Source organism: Maylandia zebra, linkage group LG2 (assembly GCF_041146795.1).
Source record: "Maylandia zebra isolate NMK-2024a linkage group LG2, Mzebra_GT3a, whole genome shotgun sequence".
Taxonomy (NCBI): domain Eukaryota; kingdom Metazoa; phylum Chordata; class Actinopteri; order Cichliformes; family Cichlidae; genus Maylandia; species Maylandia zebra.
In genome coordinates, this window is record NC_135168.1 from 44,364,609 (window position 1) to 44,384,285 (window position 19,677).

Genomic DNA, 19,677 nt, shown 5'->3' on the forward strand with positions numbered 1-19,677 from the left:
CGCACACTGGAGAAGTTCATTTGTGACAGCAGTACAAGGGCCAGGAAGAAAAAGTAAATTAATTGAAAGTGAATAATTTTTTTCAAATTTGTGCATAAAATGGGGGCTGTAACAGTCTGCTGCTAAAGGAGCTGCTCAGGGCATCCACAGTGCCATGCGATGCAGGGGGAGGGTAACTTGGCTAACGTCCTCCTCTTACCAACCTCCTCTAAGGCATCTAGGAGACTGTCCAGACCCTCTATGCCAGTCTGTTAAGCTGTTTCCTACTATATTATCCTTTTAAGTAAAAAAACAGAAGTTCAAATGTGTGGTGAAGTAAGTAAGCAAGCAGTTTTTTGCCGTTTGACTGACTCATATCCACAAGCATGCATGCACACTGATGTGGTTAGAAAAGTGAGAGTGGCAGCCAAAAAAGTGCCGCCAACTAACCCCATAGGATACATGACACATTTCAAATATATTTATATATAAGATATAAAAATGTGTTTCACTTATCAGAAAATTTATAGCTTACAGTTGTGTGTTATTAAGATGACAGCAGTAGGGTTTACCCCTGTTGTGTAAAGGTTTCTGTCATAGAGTTTTTGTTTTGTTGTTGTTAGGGTTATTTTTTAGGTAGCATCCTTAAACTGTTACTGAATATGCTTAAATTATGTTCAAATAACTTCTAGAAACTTGTCTAATTTATCTTCAAGGATATTGAAGGATTTCAGTTGAAAAATGTGCTGTTTGAATCCCCATGAGGTGTAAGAACTCAGTTTATACAAGTGGAAATAGAGTAGTACATAACATATAAAAACAAAAAAAAACATCAACCAAAAAAGTGTAAAATCAAGTTAAATTATCTTAAACAAAAGGAATCTGAGAGATCATTACAGAAAAAATAAAGTGCAAGTATTAATTTACATTGAGTTTAATGATAAAACAGTTTTATTAATCTCCTGTTCCACCACATCCCAAAGGTGCTCTATTGGATTCAGATCTGCTGACTGGGGAAACCATTTGAATACAGTGAACTCATGTTCAGAAGAATAGTTTGTGGTGATTTGAGCTTTGTGACGAGGTGCATTATTCTGCTTGAAGAAGCCATCAGAAGATGAGTACGCTGGTCAGGGATGGGATGGACTTGGTCAGCAACAACACTCACTACTATACTGTGGTGTTTATATGATGTTCAGTTAGAAAATATCACCCACATCATTACACCAGTATCAGTAGCAGCAGGCTGGACTGATTTAATCCACCTATCCGTTAGTGTTCTCCTGGTTGTCCATGTCACTGGGTCAGCAGTCTAAGCAGAGATGCCTAGACCTCTCCACAGCCACCTCTAGCTCTTCTGGGGGAACAGTGAGGTGTTCCCAAGCCCATGGGAACATGGAACAAGACATGATTTCCTAGCCCAAGAAAATTACCAAGAGGTATACAAGAACCACCTGCTCCTTAGCCTATCTCTAATGGAGATAAGGCGGGGAGTTATGTCACACTGATACTTTTAGTCACTGTTTCATGTTTGTTTCTAAACAGAAATGTCTTAAACTTTCCATAATCCCTGGAAATAGAGGTGCACATCAATAAAAATAGATCAGTGTTTTTTTAAGTGTGAAAAAACAGATTGCTCAGGGTTTCTCACTGAGCAATCTGTTTGCGTGTGTGTGTTTTTTTCAAACTTCAACCCTTAACTGGTTACCCTTGTACTGATAACATGTACAAATTTCACTGCAGTATAAACAAAGAGTCTCCGTGCTTTGGCTTTCAGTTATAAAGTGTACCCAGTGCTTTAAGCCTCCTCCAGATAAGAGAAATCACTACAGCGGCAGTTTCAGAGCACGAGGTGTGGGCTGTCTTTGAGAGGAATCCCTGTACTAGTCTCTGGAGGAAACTCTCACCAAATATGGTAAATGACGTCACGACACGTGGAGAATTTCGTGAGAGGTTCCAGACAACACTATTTCCCGTAAGTACAGAGGGGCGTGGTGTGCATATACTGCTGCTTAAAGAGTTTACAACCTCACGATCATTCCCAGACTTCCGATCCTGGATGTACGACTGAGGACTACCGTGAGCGCTGAAAGTTGTTTTCGAAGGTTTTTGGACGACTGGGGAAAAAACAAGGAGATATTTCTTTCCTCGCTCCCCCTTGAAGACTTCTTTGGACTCTACCGAATACGCAAGTCGGTGGGCTTGCCCCCTATTTGAATTAAAACACAAGACTCAACCACTTAGTTTCGTGAGAACGGAAGACTATATAGCCACAGCTGGATTCAGTTTTCTTTTCATTGAGAAAGAGAGGATGTATCGAAACTTTGGGAGTCAAGAAAGAGGCAACCCACCGTACACAGGCACCTCTGGGACAAACCCTGCTTCCCTTGGAAACACCAGCACTTCAGCCACACATCAGGAGCAGGTAGGTGTGCTGTCACTGACTGAACTGGGTAAAAGGTTAGGGGTCAAATAAGAACAATACGGTTAAAGTTTTGAGAAATAACTAAAAATGTTCTAGCTAACATTAAGGAATACAAATTTAAAGCTGTTAAATCATCACACTGTAATTTAGTTTAGTTGTACAAGTAATAGATAAAAAATAATAATATTTATAATAATGGTTATATAATAGTTACGCAATAATATTAGTTTACACTTTTAATCCTGCACTTGTTACTTATCGTGAATATTTCATTATATAAAATCTTCTTCTTTCAAACTGTTTATTTTTCTTTTTTCCCTAGAAGTTTACAATGGCAGGGGCCAGTCAGCTTATCCCCAGCCTCAATGCCATCACAAGCAACCAGGACCTCCAGTGGCTGGTCCAGCCCTCTCTCATGCATCCACCAGGCCCTTCGCGATCACCAGTACCTCCTTACCCAGTCCACCCAGGGGCGAGGCCACTGGTTCCACCACCTTCCCAGTCTCACCTTCTCAGGACAGGGGTCATAAGAACTTCTGCAAACAGCCCATCTTCAACAAGGCGCAGGAATGATGAACATGTAAGCACATAGCTCACAAATGATTGTGGGTTTTTTGTTTTTCCACTAAGAAACAAGTGAATGAGCCCTCTTGGAAGTTGCATTCTCCCTCGAGGGAATGTGGTGTGGATGCTGAGGTGTGGAGTGTGGCTCAATCACTTTTGTGTAATCAGTGCGTAATGTCCTGTAATTCTCTGTGACACAATAGTGCCACTTCCTCTAGATGTATGGAGAAATAGGAAGAAAATCTAAAGATATGTTTTTTAAATCTTTTTCTCAGCACTGGAGTTAAACACACACTGTTGTATTCTCCTTTGTTTTTTTACTGAGTTTTTGTTGACAGTAAAATTAACAGGTGATTATCAGTTTTTTCTTACTATAGAAACATCACTCCATTCAAAGTAACTTTACATTTGACTTCCAACACACAGTATAATTCTGTACGTTTCCCCAGGCACGCTTTGGCACACATCCTCGTCATAAAGTTGTAAATTCATTGAACAGGAAGTGGACTGTCATGTGACTCATAGGGGCAAGTCATGTTCTGTGACTCACACCTGAGTCACTTTAGGGGTCTGAGCGTGACTCATCACCCCGAAAGGGCGGGAAATGTTGGATTAACTGCAATTATTCAGTAGAATGTTGGATGAAGTCAGAATTCGGGTGTTACAAAGGCACAAAAGCCCAGACGCTTTTCAACCCTGCAGCTGCCATGGCTGTGATGAGTCAGTGTGCACACATGGTGGGAGTATTTCACCTGTGTCATGCTGCCTGTGGTGGAATTTCACTGTGCATGTGATGTTTTGAAATTAGCTGTTTGCCTAAAACAAGCCGGATTAATCCAGTTCAGGAGTTTAGGCCGCCTTCATGTTTTGTAGTAATTTTTCTTCTCCTCTTCAGTTATCTCGGGAAGAAGTCGAAAGGCGCAGAGTAAGAAGGGAGAGGAATAAACTGGCAGCAGCAAAGTGTCGCAATCGGAGACGGGAGCTGACAGATTCCCTGCAAACTGTGAGTGATCTTTAATATAATAGTATATGTAATATGTAATATGTTAATATGTAAGGTGTTGGTCTCAGTCAGGCATGAATGAATCAAACTCTGTCTTTCTCCTGCTGTAGGAGACAGACATGCTGGAGGATGAAAAGTCCCGCTTGCAGAAGGAAATAGCTGAACTACAAAAGGAGAAAGAGAAGCTTGAACTGGTCTTGGAAGCTCACCGACCCATTTGCAAAATAGAGGACTCTGATTCGGATTCTGACTCAGGTCCATCCATTTCCTCTTTGGCAGCCATCAAACTAGAGCCAGCGGACTCCTGCAGTCCTGGACCCTCAATCAAACCACCCATAAAGCTGGAGAAGCCCAGACCAAGGATAACTATCCCCACAAAGCCTGTAACATCAACCGCCTCTGCTGTTGCTACTGAATCAGAGTCACTCCACACCCCAATTCTCTCCACGCCCTCTATCATGTCCTTCACAGCTGGCACAGTTTTCACCTACCCCTCTGCCTCTTTAGACACCAGTGCCTCCAGCACATCCCACGTTACATCACACCAGGGAAGTGTCCAGCAGTCTCAGGCCCCACAGCCCTGTGGGATAGCTCATCGCCGCAGCAGCAGCAGCGGTGACCAGTCGGATCACTCCCTGCACTCACCAACCATCCTCTCACTGTAATCGACGGCCCTGCCTTCCTGGCAATACACTAAGTTTGATTTCAGCGCAGTCACAGTGCAGGATGTCAAGGAAATGTGATGGAAGTGAAAACGACGGCTCTTATCATTTCGAAACGAGCAACGTGCAGCTGCTCGATTTCTTTAGAAAGTTGATGCTTTTCTTAGATAATATGCAAATCTGTGGCATTATTAGAAGACGAATGTTACACTTTTTTTAGTTTTTATAAGAATATAAAGTCTTTATATTTCTAATTTTCAGAGTTATAAAATAAGAATGAGTGTGTTTGAGGTTTATTGCGAAAGCACTGCATGCAGACTATATTCTCTAATTATACAAACGTTGTACTGTGATAACTCCATTTAATCATATATTATTAGATATAATACATTATAATGTTCCCTTTGATGAGTTACTATATTGTTACAGTGTGTTGTGAAAGTCCTCAAAAAGGGAAACGGAGTGCTTAAACTAACAGGTCCATATTTATGCGTGGACCCTTTCAGAACCCTAATATTATCTTTATACAAATTACTGACCACTAAGGCTGGGCCATAGGAGTTATTATAAATGATATAATCACATATTTATTATGGAGAATATAATATATTTTTTGGTACTGTTTATGTTTTCTGTTAAAATGAACTGTTTGGAGGGCAGTGCCTTAAATTTGTCTTTGTTTGAAAAAAAACCAGATAATAAAGAACAAAGGTGTGTGCAAAGAGAAATGGTGTACAGTTATTGGCAAAATAAGCAAGAGACTGTGACTGAAAATCATCTGAAAAACAGCAGATTACTCAGAGTCGATTGTCTGGATCATTCGAAATGTGTGAAAGAGATTCAGAAATGTAAATGAGACGTGACAACGCGACTGAAATGAGGATTCGATTCATTGATCAGTTGCCTGATTGAAGTTTAATGTTCTAGTAATTTCTTTTTAATTGAGCAGTAATGCTGAATATTCTCCAGGCGCAGCAGTGGTGGAGTCAGACAGTTTTATACACTTTTTTTTTTTTACTTAGACTGGGATGAAACACAAATTGATGGAAAGTTGTCTTTAGGTCAAAACTAAAATTTTTGAGTTGCTTCTTTCCACCATCAACATTTTTCTGCCATCCGAAGACAAAATTTTGGTTTATCTCAAAATATCAACTCAAATTTTTTGGTAATAACACAGCATTTTTACTTATAGATGAAAAAATTGTTCATTTATTTATTATTTTTTAAGTGGCAGAAATAGGTTTTCACACATGTAGACATGTACACTGTGAAGACTCGTATACAGTCACATTTTAAATCATTTTAAAAGAAATATGCAATGGTTGTTAATTTAATTATTTTTTAACTGTTGATAAACATTAATTGATTGTTAAGATTATACCCAGCTGTGTCTGATTACTTCTTAACTCCTATGATTATGTGCGAAGAACCCCCCAATAAGCTTCATTATTGGTTCTGGGGGCAGTGCCACCCCAGACCCCTGCCTGGCTCCGCCCCTGGACTGCAGCTTCTCCAGGTTTTTGTGGTCTTTGATCTTAACATCTTCAGACTGTTGATCAGAAAAAATCCAATACTTTGAAGACATTACCCTTTGACTCTGGGTGTTAAGGCCATACTTCATATCAGTTAATTGAGAAAATACCTGACACAGTAATAAATACAGAATTAATCATTAGTGGCAGCGAGTAAGAGAGTTTTATTACTGCACCATGCGCTGACAAACTCTGCTGGCCACTCTCTGACCCTCCACTCTCAACACTGTGGCCTCTGTTACCCTAAAATGAAGTGAATCTCTTGCTAATACATACACGGCTCAGAGAGCATTGAATTGCTAAAATGGGATGAGCGAGGCAGAGAGGCGGAGATGGAACAAGAGTCAGATTGAGAGCTGGAGAGCACGAGGGAGAAAAAATCTGTATGTACGCTGCTGTCAAAGGACGTCTGTGCATCACTAAGTGGGTAAAAGCATCACCCCCCTCCACCCCCATCAGCTCTCCAGACTGTGCAAATAGGGCTCCAAAAATAAAACTGATGAATATCCATAACGTCAGTCAGTGTGGCATGAAGGCAGCATCAATCAAGCGCAGTTGGTTCAGACACGAAGGTCAGAACAAATGCAGAAATCAATTTGTCGTGTGTGTCATGTTAAATGCATGTTTTCTGCAAGGCAAATACACAAAGAAAGGTCAGAACAGCCCCGAGTGTCATAGCCACTGTATTTAAAGCTTTTCAGTGCACTACGAGCATAGCCCACCAATAAACAGCTAACAACAAAATAAACCTCTTGTAATCCAGGTGCTATGGTTTAAACTGAAACTGGTTAGTAAAGCTAGTTAATACAGACAAATCAAGATTAAAGAAGGGCTGAAGTTAAGTTTGCTCCTAATGTTACAGATTAAATACAAAGCATGAGTTACAGAAGAAGAAGCTAACAAATCTTATGATAATTCAGCAACAACTTCATTTAAAAAAAACAAAGACAAGAAGAAAAAAAAAGAATTTAAACAGCTCGGCTTAAACAGAATAAAAATCAACCAAAACTTGTAGACCTTCCAGTTTGATACAAAGAGTTTTCCAGTTGAATTTTAAAAATAGTGACAGAACTTATTTTTCAGTTCAGCTCTGCGTGAGGTCCAACAACATCTACCATGCCTGATCCAAAGTGAGTGTGTAGGTCTGCACGTGTTACATTATTCTCAGCAGCCCCACCCCTCAGGAAACCTAAAGGGCCTTCACGTCAGGCTGCTTCACAGGCTTTGTTACAAATGGTGACAATCATCATGCACACATGGCACTCCAATCCTGTCCTGAGGAAGCGAGAGTGCATAAAATATTACACATCATTAGCAAAAAAAGCAATTATCAAATAGTTTCCTTTGTTTCAGTGCTATTGGAATTCAGAGGACTAAATATGGCTCGAAACTGGATTGAAATGAATCTTTAGATCTGTGTTTTCAAGATCCAAGATAACGCTGTCCAGTGCAATTGAGAAAAAGGCTTCTACCAGTGTAGGCTAATCCAGTGCATGAGATAAATTTATATATGTGACCCACTTTTTTGGTCCCATTTTTTCTCAACAACAGACCACTGAAAAAGGAGAATTTTCAGGAGAATCTTTAGAAAAAACACTGTAAAATTTAGACATGTTATCATCTGGCAAACATCTAATAAATGTCTTTGTAAAGTCCTGAAATGTGGAAAGAGTCTCAAGTCTAGTGGCACACAAATCTTTGCAGCATTCAGAAAGCCCTAATGCTTTTTTTTTTAATCCTCCAGATTAATTTGTACTATCTGACAGAGCACCTTTGTCTCCCTCCAGTCCTCAGCTGCTGACACACACCTGCCATCAGTCATCAGGTGAGCACACCAGGTGAAGCTGGTCTGGGCTTCCCACGCTGCCTGTGCTTGAGCTCCCATCTCCCAGGTCCCGGGCCACCATGCAGGGCAGATTCAGCTCGGTGGAACCTCCTGGACTGGAGTCACTCCTGCTCACACACTCCTCTTCCAGGACCAGGCACAGCTCCTTCAGGTCCAGATTCTCCTTCACCAGCCCGTCCTGCATGCGCTCCAGGTCAGCGAGCTTTTTCAAGTACCCGCCCAGGTCCTCCCGCATCACTTTGGCTGCGTGATGCCCGAACAGCTGCCATTCCCGGGCCAGCTTCTTCACTTTGAGCCGGTCGTCGTCTAGGAAGCAGCACAGGTCCCGCAGCTCCGTGTTCTCCTCCTGCAGGCGCTGATTGATGACTTTCAGTTCCCTGATTTCGAGGAGGTGTCCCTGCAGCTGTTTATTTACCTCTTTGATAAGCCGACCGCGCTGGATCAGAGCCGATATTTTCTCTGACTCCTCTTTACGCAACCGGCTCACCAGCTCCTCTTTGGAGCACGCCAGCAAGTCCTCGTCAGACATCTTTGACAGTTCTCTGTTTATTATCTCACCTTCGCTACCCATTTTTTCTTCTTTCAGTAAAAAACGACACCTATGGGTACCTGAGAATCTATTAAAAGCGCTGAGATGTGGCTATATTTAATGCTCAACACATGCATCCGCTGTAATCCAGATGTAATGTATTTGATCACCGGAGGTAAAATCAAGGCAGAAACATGTGGTGTCTTTATTTAGATTGTCTTTATCTCCAAGGCTGTGACTTCAGTCCCTTTTTGTGCTGTTCTCCGTGGATAACGCCTTAATGAGGTCGTGTGTGAAAAACGCACCGCAAGCCCCTATTAATGTCAATCTGTCATCCTCTCAGCAGCAGGCTGCTTTCTCCAAAGGCCTCCGGGAGCACAGCAGCCCTTATTTCTCCTCCCCGCGCAGTTTTTTTTGAAGGCAACAGCCGCTCCGTGGGCTTTTCTGGACAAAGGCCCGGTGAGTCCACGGAGGCTTGACCAAGCACACCCTGCAGATGTTGTGATTTCTACACCGCTGGCATCGTCTCATCGGGCTGTGCTTGTCTCGCCTCAGCTGAATGAACTCCGGTGGCTGCAGGAGTCCGCACGGCGCAGCAGCTTTACCCCCCTTTTTCTTTAAAAAAGATTCATTGTTTAGATAAAAAAATAAATAACAAACAAAGCTCACCGCTCAAAATATGTACATCATCATCTGTGCTCATCCTCCGGAGATGGACTGTTACCACAACAATGTCCGCCTCCGCCACTTTCACGGCTGTGACTCCGCTAAGCAGCGAGCTGCGTGTGAAGCTGGAGCTCTGACAGAGACCAGTACAAGCAGCCTTCAAAATAAAAGCTTCAGATTGTTGTTTTTAAGAAAAGAACTGTCACAAATGTTGCTTTGAGAGCACCGCTGAACTAGATTATATATTTGTAACGAGTGACGCCTTTTAGTTTTGGTCGCGTTTTAGTGAAGCCGCGATGCTCAGCAGAGATGCTTTTATTTTGTAGAGGTTTTAAAGGAAACTTTACTGCTTTATCAGGATTTGTAACTTGGCAAATTTCCTTAGATAAGCTAGTAATCAGAACTGTTTGTGGTTTTCTCTGATGTTCGCAGTGTGGCAATTCCACATTGCGTTATTTGAGCCTGTTTTGTAGCCGTAAATGGCAACATTTAATAATCTAAAGCTCTGTGGTTCATCTAATTCCACTCTAAATAACGAGATTTGACATGGAAGATCCTCTCTCCACGCGCTCCCTCAATGAGGAACGTGTGCGCCCCCATTTGGATTCAAACCCATTTTTTTTATTTCTTTATTTTATTGTATTTTTCTTTTCTTTTTTCTTATCCTTTTCATGCTATGAAACCAAAACAAGTTGGAAATGTATGAAGGAAATTGATAGGAAAAGCCTGTGTAAACCCACTTCCTTCGGTTTTTCCTGTTCATTAGAATGATCTCATCCTCAAAAACCAGATACATGTCTATGACAGTGGAGTGCATGAGTGACTCCTGGTTGTACTTGTTACTTTTCAAAGAACATTGGCGGAAAGTGTGACTGCAGACCCTTTTTTTCCATGGGTTTATGCTGAGGCATTCAGCCACATCCTTCCGCCCTCTGTCCCACCTCCATTGTTTCACTGAGGCCACAACAATGTAGGGTGTTAACCGCGCAAGGGGGATCTGGGGATGGAATCAGGGTGTCATGTGAGGTTAGAAATGAGAGTGTTGATGCGCAGCAGGAGAGTCGACAAAAAAGGCGTGTTTGGCTGATTCGTTTTCACCCTCCCGTGTTGTGATTTTTCTTTTTTGAAGGACACATGCAGAAACACAGAAAGGGAGGGCGAGGAGAGGGATTTACGGGGATTTATTTAGATTAATCGTCAGAGGAAAAGAGCAGATTGTGTAAACGCAGGCAGCAAGCAAAGCGCACAGCACTGTGGGGCCCGGTGCTCACAAAGAAGCCTATCTGTGATCTGACACATTTTATAATAACTTAGGGAACAAATGATCAACAATAGGGTACTGTGTGGCTGCCAGGCGCAGTGCTGTAATTTGAGTCTTCACATAATCGTTCATTATCTTTCGGATTTTCTTTTCTGGTCACTGAAGTCTTTCTTTCTTTATATGAATGTTACCTGTTGAGTTACTGTAGGGTAATTCACCTCTAATCCACCCCTTGGATGGTCAATCAAAGTAGACGTTGGCTTAGAAGAGAGGCCAAACATTGAAGAAATAAAAGAAAACTGCTGATCCTGAAGGCCATTTGTCAAGCTTTCAATGATAATGATTTTCTATGTATCTAAACACTCTAATATCACAGAAGTTACCGTTTTGTCTGCACTAACATTACCTATTATTACGTATTCACTTGTCAGAGCCACACCTTAAAAGCACACGATCAGCTCCTAAAAAACTACAGATGAATGGTGTGTTATTCATATTGGTAATCCTCAGGGGCGTCTCATAGTTGTGTCACATGCTGCCCACAGTCATGTGAGACGTCTGCAGTAACTGTTAATGGGAAAAAGAGCAAGACCCCCCCTCCCCCCCACACACCGAGAAAACTGATGTTTAAGCCAATGAAAGATAATTGAAAAAGAAAAAAAAACACGGGAAGGGCTGTGCTATATGTAGATATAGCAAAATCCTGCAAAAATAAATAAATAAAATAGAATCACCATAATCTAGAGAGTTGGTGATGGACTTCACAAGGAAGAGGACGTCTGTTATACGACCCGTTTCTATCCTGTGACGGGGTGTTTATGTGGTGGAAGAGTACCAGTACCTGGGTGTCCACGTCTACAACAGGCTGAACTGGAAGACCAACACAGAGGCTGTAAACAAAAAGGCGTGCCGGGCTCCTGAGAAAGGAGATATCCTTCAATATGTGCAGCAAAAGTATTCTCTTTCAGTCATTTGTGGCCACTGTATGATCTTCCGGGGGAGCAGGGGTATTATTATTATTATTATTATTATTATTATTATTATTATTATTATTATTATTATTATTATTATTATTATTATTTGCCTTGAGTGTGTTGATAGAGGTGTGAGTGAGTTGGAAAGAAGTATGTTTCTGTATTAATATGAATATATATATACTATATATATATACACTATAAAAAACACATTTATTTATTTATTTAATATAAAAAGCAGTCACGTGTACATTGAATGTTTTCAGTGCCTGAGTTTTGTGATAAGACGATGACATAATAGGTATCTAAAACAATAGCTTTATTGCAAGGAAGGTAATGAACATAGCGGACATAAACTATCAAAGGAATTTCACACGATACAAAAAAGATGCGACCGAAATACTGATTAATAGAAAAATGGGAAAGAAATTAAAATGGCAATTAAATTAAAATAAACTTAAATTAACCAAAAAACAAAAACATATTTTTAATTAGGGAGCTTTTCCTGTGACATCATAGAACCGGAAGTATCTGCTACGTGACTGCTGTTGTTGACATTACGCACTCGTGTCTCTCACGGGCTGTAATATTTCATAGACGTTGTTGCTGTAAATTCAAAAGCTGCTTAATAATCGTGTCATATCGTCACATTAACGTGGTCTTAATTCGCCGCAGTGCTGCCCGTTTATTGGCCGTCGATAACTGTGCAGCTCGGCTAGCTCCGGAGGCTAACATTTTATGGAGGAAGTTAGCTAATCAGTAAGCCATGGAGAGCAAATTTAAGCCCAGCTAATAGAATTAAATAGTTCACTTTGCAGACACGATTTTATCGCCGCCAGCTACCTGAGAGAACACTGAGAACAAGGTATAATATCACCCGAGCTAATCAGCTATATGTCGGTGATACCTGAGCTAAACAATAAACATGTTTTTCTTGTTTGTTTTAAGCAGATGTCTGTAGAGCTGGATGTGTTCGTGGGTAACACCACCATCATGGATGAGGAGGTTTACCAGCTGTGGTTGGACGGATACACAGGTAGGGGTAACGCTAAACACATGTGAGAGTCTGGGTCACAACGATCCTATTAATAGATGCGTTTTTATATAAAGAGTGTGTGATTACCTGGAGTTGGCGGCTAACACAGTCAAAGCAGAGGTGCCCAGCCTGAAGGTCATCCACCTCAAGTATCAAAGTATATTTTAAGGGGTGGTTCAGAATAATAAAGCAGTCCAAAAATAGTAATAACATGTAATAAAGCTTCAACATCACCATGTGACACTTTGTTTTGCAGACAGTGATCCAACTCAGTACAGACATAGAATGCAAAATCCTACAGTGAACTGAGGGAAATGGTTAAAAGTTATTTAAAACATACAGCAGGAGATGGAACAAATGACTGCCTGAGTCTATTAGTGCTAACTGTGGGGCGACTTAACCTTCTCTCTGATAGAAACGTGTGGTTGTTAATATGTAAAGGATGCTGAGATTCTAAAACGACAGTCTGTCCCTTTGAGAGGACGCTTGATTTCACACAGATACTGAAATTCACTAAAGGTGGTGCCCGGTAATCTTACAGGACAACTTAACCGTTTTCTCTACTTTTCACCGGTTTTAAAGATTAAGGCTTTGCCAAATAAGCAAGTCACAGAAAATAAAAGCACAGACTCAGTAAGAAACTGAATAAAGCATTTCCAAGATACTTTAAAAAACAGCCATGATTGCCCTTTCTGAACAATGCATCTGTATTTGAAACAGCATTTAATTTCTCTTCCAGGTATTTTTATGGCTGCACTTCTCCCAATGGGTCACCTTTATTGAGAAATGGTGCAGGAACAGGGGGACTTGGCCTCCTCCAAAAATCAATAAGCGTTCTTTGGTCTGAGCCACATTTAACTGGAGGAAATACTGATCACACCTCTTAACACATTTGTAAATGACTGGGCCATGATTTTGCTACACAGCCTGTTGAAAACGTATAATTACAGAGTGACTGGCTTCCTTTAATTATATAAAATAAATTAAAGTGTTGAAACCAAACAGTCGAGAGGGGATCAGTGAAGGACCTCAGTTTTTAAAACTAATTAATGTTCTTGTTTTTACAGAAAATAAGATACTTTTGTGAAATACATAATGGTTTCACATCTTAGGCGTCTAAAAATGTTAAAATGAAGCATCTGAGAAGGCAAGGGAAAAAAACTACAGTGAAGACGATTTAGTGTAATATTTAAGCTCAGACTTGGCAGTTAGGCTGCCGCATTACACCAAAGCAAATACACATAAGAAATAAAAAACAAACATAAAAACATAATCAGACTGTAATAGTTTGATTGCAATAGGAGCTATTGAGCATTTGTAATGATTCCACCTAATCCATAGTTTGAGCTTGAAGGCAGAGCTCTGCATACAGAGGTCGATCATTCTCTGAGAACACAGAAATACTTCAGTCAGGCAGATCGTTTTCTGTCTCCTGTGATCTGCTCACTGTTTCTGACAGTGCTGTTGAGTGTTTCAATTTAGTTTATTTCCAGGCTGTGTTTACTCCTTCCAGTTAAAGTTTTTATTAGTTTTGTTATTAATTTTTAGTCATAATATGGGGTGTGTTAATTAGGAGATTCAGAGATGAGGCTTGATATCCTCATTGGGACCCAGTCAGAAAGCACAAATGATGCTTAAAGGCTTAATTTTTCAACTTCAAAGTAATTGCAGTAATGAATCTGAACAAAGCAAACAAACACACGCTGCTCTGTCTGTAAAGAAAACGAACAAAAAAGTTTAGATTGCTTCAAATTCTTGAAGACAAAGTTAGAGAGGCGAGGCTGAGATAGTCTGGAGATGTGCAGAGGAGGTATGGTGGATATATTGAACAAAGATTAATGAAGATGAAGCTGCCAGGCAGGATTTACTAAAGCTAATTACTGGTTAAATTAATTTAGGATAAGTAACACAATGTATAACTCTCTCTTGGTGTAACTGCCACCCCATGTGAAGGTGAAAAAGTGTGTTATCTCTAAATAATTTCATCAAGTAAGTGGAGAACAGGTGTTAAAAAATACATGTGACATACAGTCATGTAGACATCCCATTATAAATAAAAATATGCACCAAACCCTCCTCATGAATCCATCCACTGTTTCCATTCTCATCAGTATTAAACATAGGAGTAGGTGTTCTCTCTTTGGAACGGGGTTTACTGGGTGCGCCTAGCAGGATCACATGTTAGGTGTGGTGATTTCAGGTCAGGTACAGTGTTTAAACACACGCACGTGTGGCTTCTAAGTATCATAAGACTAATTTAAGGAACAAGTAAACTTTAAGAATCAAATATGGTAAAGAAATTGGAAATACAGGGTTTAATGCCCAAATATGGTGCAGCAGCTGTTTCAGGCTGCTGATTATTCACAGCACAGCAGTGATTGTTCATTCATGTTATCACATTTAACTTCAGGCATCATCGGTTCATCAACCATTTGAACTGCGCTTGTGTGATTTATCCAACAGTGAACGATGCAGTGAAGGTACGCATGGAGGGAGGAGTGATGGACGAGTGTGAGGCAAGTAAAGATGTCCTGCTGAGTGACACCATGGACCAGTACAGGACTTTCCAGATGTGTGAGCGCCTGCTGCACAGTCCGGCCAAACTAGCCAACCAGCTGCTGTTCCAGATCCCTCCTCATCGGCAAATCATGCTCATAGAGAGGTGCGGCCATGACGCTCTAATTTAATTAACCCATTTATTTCAGAGGAGTCACAACTCTCTATTCCTGTATTTATTTGCCAAACCTCCTCCTTTATGCTACGTTTCTTCTCATGGCAATTTGTTTTTTGTGTCTCTTGCCTTGTTTAGATACTATGCTTTTGATGATACATTTGTTCGTGAGGTCCTGGGAAAGAAGCTCTCCAAGGGAACAAAGAAAGACTTGGACGACATCAGTGCCAAGACAAGTGTGACACTAAAAAGCTGCAGACGACAGGTAAGTCTTCACTGTGCATTGTAAAGATTGATATTTTAAAGCTCCGGCAGTGTGTTATTGAATGGTAGGATACAGCTGAGTGTTGAAACAAACATCAAACCATGCCAGAGCTCCTGTTGTGTGCTGGCTTCAACAATTAATTTGGTTTTATAGCTCTGGGTACATTTTATTAGTTGTGGTGGGATTTCTGATTGTGGAGCAGATTCTTTCAGTATTAGTAAATCTCTTGCATTGTGTGTGTAATTTCAGTTCGACAACTTCAAACGTGTTTTCAAAGTTGTCGAAGAGCTGAAGGGACCCCTGGTGGAGAACATACGTCAGCATTTTCTTCTGTCTGACAAACTTGCAAGGTAATCAGCGACAGGCACAGAGCACAAGCCTTCTGCCTCAGGCTTGTGTTTTACAGCAGTTGTATAACTTAAAATCTGTTATGTTGTAGTGTTGTGATGAATTAATATGTTATTTTGCAACAAATTCTAACGAAATACCACATGAAAAGATTGGGTGCTCTGATTGCTTGGTTTTATTTTGTGTTTTTTTAAATGCCGTGTGTTTATTGTCTTTATCACAGGGATTACGCTGCCATCGTTTTCTTTGCCAACAATCGGTTTGAGACGGGAAAAAGAAAGCTGCAATACCTCAGTTTCCAGGATTTTGCTTTCTGTGCCGGTCAGCTTATCAGCAACTGGACAGTTGGGGCTGTTGGTGAGTGCTTAGTTTTGACTCAAATAACCACTTGATTAGAACCAAAGTATCTCTAAACACACATAGTATCAAACCTTGAAGGACATAGGCTACAGCAGCTGAAGACCGCACTGGGTACCTCTCCCTTTAGCTAAGAAACTGAGGCTCAAATTCACACAGGCTCAACAAAATTGAACAATAGAATATTGGAAAAATGTTGCCTGGTCTGATGAGTCTCGACTCCTGTTGTGATGTTATGAGGTAAAGCCAGCATAGATCCATCCTGCCTTGCATAAATGGTTCTGGCTTGTAGTGGTTGTGTGATGGTGTGGGAATATTTTCTTGGTACTTTTTGGGCCCCTTAGCTCCAGCTCAGCATCATTTAAATACCACAGCATTCCTGAGTACTATTGCTGACCATGTCCATTCCTTTATGAAGATATTGTACCCATCTTCTCACTAGTAACAAATCTGCAGCAACTGTGTGATGCTGTCATGTCAAACCTGAGGAATGTTTTTAGCACTTTGTTGACCCTATGAAGAATTAAGGCAGTTCTGAAGGTAAAAAGCTGGTCAAACCTGCTATTAGCAAGGTGTACCTTAACAAAGCCTATAACTATATGTTGATTGTGTTTACTAAATAAAGTTTAGATCAATGGCTCTGTCAGTGAGGTTTACTGACCACCAGAGGTCCTTCAGGCTTTACTTCATCAGTAAGAGGATGAATTTTAAATTCCCAGGTTAACAATTAGGAGAGTGAAAGAGGGAATAATATTAGGTAGCATCTGAGTCATTATACTTAATAACCAAGTAGTTATAAGAACACAAATATTTAAAATATAATTTCTAGAAATATTTCCCATTAAACTAACTTGACAGTGTCTGAATTTTCCTGTAGACAACATGGTGGAAGACATGGACGTCGATCTTGACAAAGAGTTTTTGCAAGAACTGAAAGAGCTGAAGATTTTAATCACTGACAAAGATCTGCTCGATCAACACAAAAGGTAACAGGAACACGCTTTCCAGACACTTCCATGTTTTGCTGACTCCTGAAAAAGCTTCTGAATTTTTTTAATCTGTTTTCTTTTCCTTTCTTCTCTTATTTCTGCTCAGTTTGGTCTGTACAGCCCTGAGAGGAAAGACGAAAGTTTTCATTGAGATGGAGGGTAGTTTCAAGGTGAGAGATGATAAGTATCTTTATGATATTCCGTGAGAATAACTGTGAAAAGGAAATAACAGTTTCGAATGTAATTTTGTTTCTGCAGAATCTTTCCAGAGGCCTCATCAACATAGCTGCAAAGCTGACCAACACAAAAGATGTCAGAGATTTCTTTATTGATCTTGTAGAGAAGGTGAGATTTTCTTTAAAAAAAAAAAAAAAAAAAAAATATATATATATATATATATATATATATATATATATATATATATATATATATATATATATATATATATATATAAAAGTAAAGACGGCTCAGCCAGCCTGAATACTTTAATGTCTGTCCCAGCATCAGTCTGCCTTTGAGGCTTTATGCTGTAACCTTCTCACCTCCTTTTATCCCACAGTTTATTGAGCCGTGCCGTTCAGACCGGTGGTCAGCTGCGGACATGAAACTCTACCTCACTCATTACACCAACTCTGCACACATACTCGACACATTCAAGTGAGTTAATGTGCTTTTATTCTCCGAAGCTTATCAGTCAGAGCCTGGCACCGACCCAGGTTATCAATTCCCCCGGGGTATCCTGTGCTAAAATAGAGCTGTGATTTTCATAGAGAGCTTTTGGGGAAAACTTCAAATAACCGATTAAGGATATGCATGGTGGTGTTAGACGCTGCTGAAGCGTGAAGCTGTATGTTAAAACCCTCCCAAAAATTGACGCTCTTGTTCTGCCAGTGGGTGTCTCCCTATCTTGCTCATGACTTCTTAAACTGTAGTTACCTTGTTTCTCGTGCAAACACTCAGGAATGTAGTTAAGGGTTTACACAGCCCTGAACCACTACAAGCTTAACAAAGACATATTCATAAAAAGAAACATAGACCCCCCACTCCCCCACCAGTATACACAGGGGGGACACAGATTGCCTCATTTACTCTCTTCACTCTGATTTCACAATTACAGTCTGACATGAAATTTGGAGCACCTCTTTTCACTCCTTTTACTCACCGTTTTCTTTCTCTTTTCTGCCCTCAGACATCAAGTTGTGTGGGACAGATACATGGGCGTCGTCAAAAGCTGCATCTTCAAAATGTATCACGACTGAAGAGTTCTCCTAGCGGTTCACGTCTCCTTTCAGTTTGCTATGGCGTTACTTCGCTCCTTCGGATGTGCTTTCTCTGCTTCTTCCGTCATCGCTGTATGTTTGTCTGCCTGCTTTGCTCCTAGCGTCCCCCAACGTTGTCTGTAAATTTGGTTTGTAAATAAAATTAAGATTTTACATTAAAAATGCCCTTCTGTTTTATTTCCTATGTAATGTTTCATGTTTATTCTGGAAGGAAGAGATGTTGTGATTAACCCCCCCCAGGATCTTTCACCGGGGGTTGGGGGTTGGGTGAACCATACTTAAGAAGTGAAAACAGCGAATTTGATATTGACTCCAACTGAATTAGCGTTTTATTCACTAATTCACTTTAAGAGGACCAGCGGATCACATGCACGACAGGCTGTGACTCCAGTCAGTGTGTGGGGTGTCTCTGTGTGTTTATGGGAATAGGGACCAACTGGATGAGGGGTGGGGGCACAGTTAGTCCAGCTGGGACTGTGATTTTTAACAACATCCCCTGTAGTGACAGCTGCCATCTCTGCCACCCGACAAAAACAAAAGTCAGACAAATAAGCTGAGGCCGAGTGAAGGTTTTTAAACCAAACACTGGAGGGTAGCTGGAGAAACCGCCTCCCATCTAAAAATAAAATGCAGGGAGCTATTTTGCAAGTGATGAGATATTTTTAAGGAAAATTAAGACTAGCGCTGCCGCTGCTGTTGATCCCAATTTGAGGATAGTCTGAATTTGTGTCCATTAGAGTTGAATGAGACTGAAACTAATGAGGATTAATGTGAGTTAAGCAACATCTTAACCCGTTTGCATCATGACAGACTACAAATTTTGCAAGACAACATGCTGCTGGAAATGATTCCAAGCGCAGTAACGCATTAGTCACGCACAAAAGTTGGTGCGTGGGTCAAGACTCATGATACTTCTTTATTTTTTTGTCTTTTGTCCCAGAAAGCACCGCTGGTTTATTCTGTAAAATAAAAAATTTCCAAACACGTACACACACACACACACACACACACACACACACACACACACACACACAGACTGTCGCTCTCTTCCACTCTCTAATTTTTGTCCACATTCCATTAACTTCCCTCTCTCTCTGGCTATAAATATCCCTGCATGTCAGATTGGACGAGAGCGAGGGCTTTAGTGGCTTTATGGAAAAGAAAAAAGGGGAGTGAGAGATGGGGGAGGTAAGTATAGATAGATGGGGGGTAAATGGGAATAGGGAGGGTAGAATGGGTGGGAGAGCTTCGGGATTTTGCGGGGGTTTGGTTTAAATGAAACCAGGTGTG

The 19,677-nt window shown here is 40.7% G+C and overlaps 3 protein-coding genes across 4 annotated transcripts; 2 read left to right on the forward strand and 1 right to left on the reverse strand.

The window, feature by feature from the left end:
- The first annotated feature begins 2,013 nt into the window (after positions 1-2,013).
- On the forward strand, positions 2,014-5,361 carry fosl1a (FOS like 1, AP-1 transcription factor subunit a). Of its 2 annotated transcripts, none has more exons than XM_004545618.4 (4): positions 2,014-2,404; positions 2,730-2,984; positions 3,864-3,971; positions 4,082-5,361. In XM_004545618.4, exons 1-4 carry the CDS (start codon positions 2,291-2,293, stop codon positions 4,634-4,636), a joined length of 1,032 nt encoding a protein of 343 aa, XP_004545675.3. In that variant the 5' UTR covers positions 2,014-2,290; the 3' UTR covers positions 4,637-5,361. The 2 variants fall into 2 exon arrangements, with proteins under 2 accessions (XP_004545675.3, XP_004545674.3); XM_004545617.4 differs by having other exon boundaries at positions 2,015-2,404; positions 2,727-2,984.
- A 1,471-nt stretch (positions 5,362-6,832) lies between these two features.
- Positions 6,833-9,337, reverse strand: ccdc85b (coiled-coil domain containing 85B). The gene has a single exon (XM_004545619.3). It carries the CDS (start codon positions 8,580-8,582, stop codon positions 7,980-7,982), a length of 603 nt encoding a protein of 200 aa, XP_004545676.1. The 5' UTR covers positions 8,583-9,337; the 3' UTR covers positions 6,833-7,979.
- Positions 9,338-11,947: 2,610 nt separating this feature from the next.
- fibpa (fibroblast growth factor (acidic) intracellular binding protein a) lies at positions 11,948-18,549 on the forward strand. The gene is made up of 11 exons (XM_014412593.2): positions 11,948-12,306; positions 12,393-12,477; positions 14,941-15,139; positions 15,287-15,413; positions 15,663-15,763; positions 15,985-16,118; positions 16,996-17,104; positions 17,214-17,277; positions 17,366-17,452; positions 17,667-17,764; positions 18,297-18,549. Exons 2-11 carry the CDS (start codon positions 12,393-12,395, stop codon positions 18,364-18,366), a joined length of 1,074 nt encoding a protein of 357 aa, XP_014268079.2. The 5' UTR covers positions 11,948-12,306; the 3' UTR covers positions 18,367-18,549.
- The last annotated feature ends 1,128 nt before the right edge of the window (positions 18,550-19,677 follow it).

Excerpts from the sequence above, each read along its gene's own strand:
- ccdc85b (XM_004545619.3), bottom strand. The coding sequence starts at position 8,582 with ATGGGTAGCGAAGGTGAGATAATAAACAGAGAACTGTCAAAGATGTCT.
- fosl1a (XM_004545617.4), top strand. The coding sequence starts at position 2,291 with ATGTATCGAAACTTTGGGAGTCAAGAAAGAGGCAACCCACCGTACACA. Across the intron at positions 2,985-3,863 it reads GGCGCAGGAATGATGAACAT|TTATCTCGGGAAGAAGTCGA; the intron begins GTAAGCACATAG and ends TCTCCTCTTCAG. Across the intron at positions 3,972-4,081 it reads TGACAGATTCCCTGCAAACT|GAGACAGACATGCTGGAGGA; the intron begins GTGAGTGATCTT and ends CTCCTGCTGTAG.
- fibpa (XM_014412593.2), top strand. The coding sequence starts at position 12,393 with ATGTCTGTAGAGCTGGATGTGTTCGTGGGTAACACCACCATCATGGAT. Across the intron at positions 15,764-15,984 it reads CTGTCTGACAAACTTGCAAG|GGATTACGCTGCCATCGTTT; the intron begins GTAATCAGCGAC and ends TCTTTATCACAG. Across the intron at positions 17,453-17,666 it reads TTATTGATCTTGTAGAGAAG|TTTATTGAGCCGTGCCGTTC; the intron begins GTGAGATTTTCT and ends TTTATCCCACAG.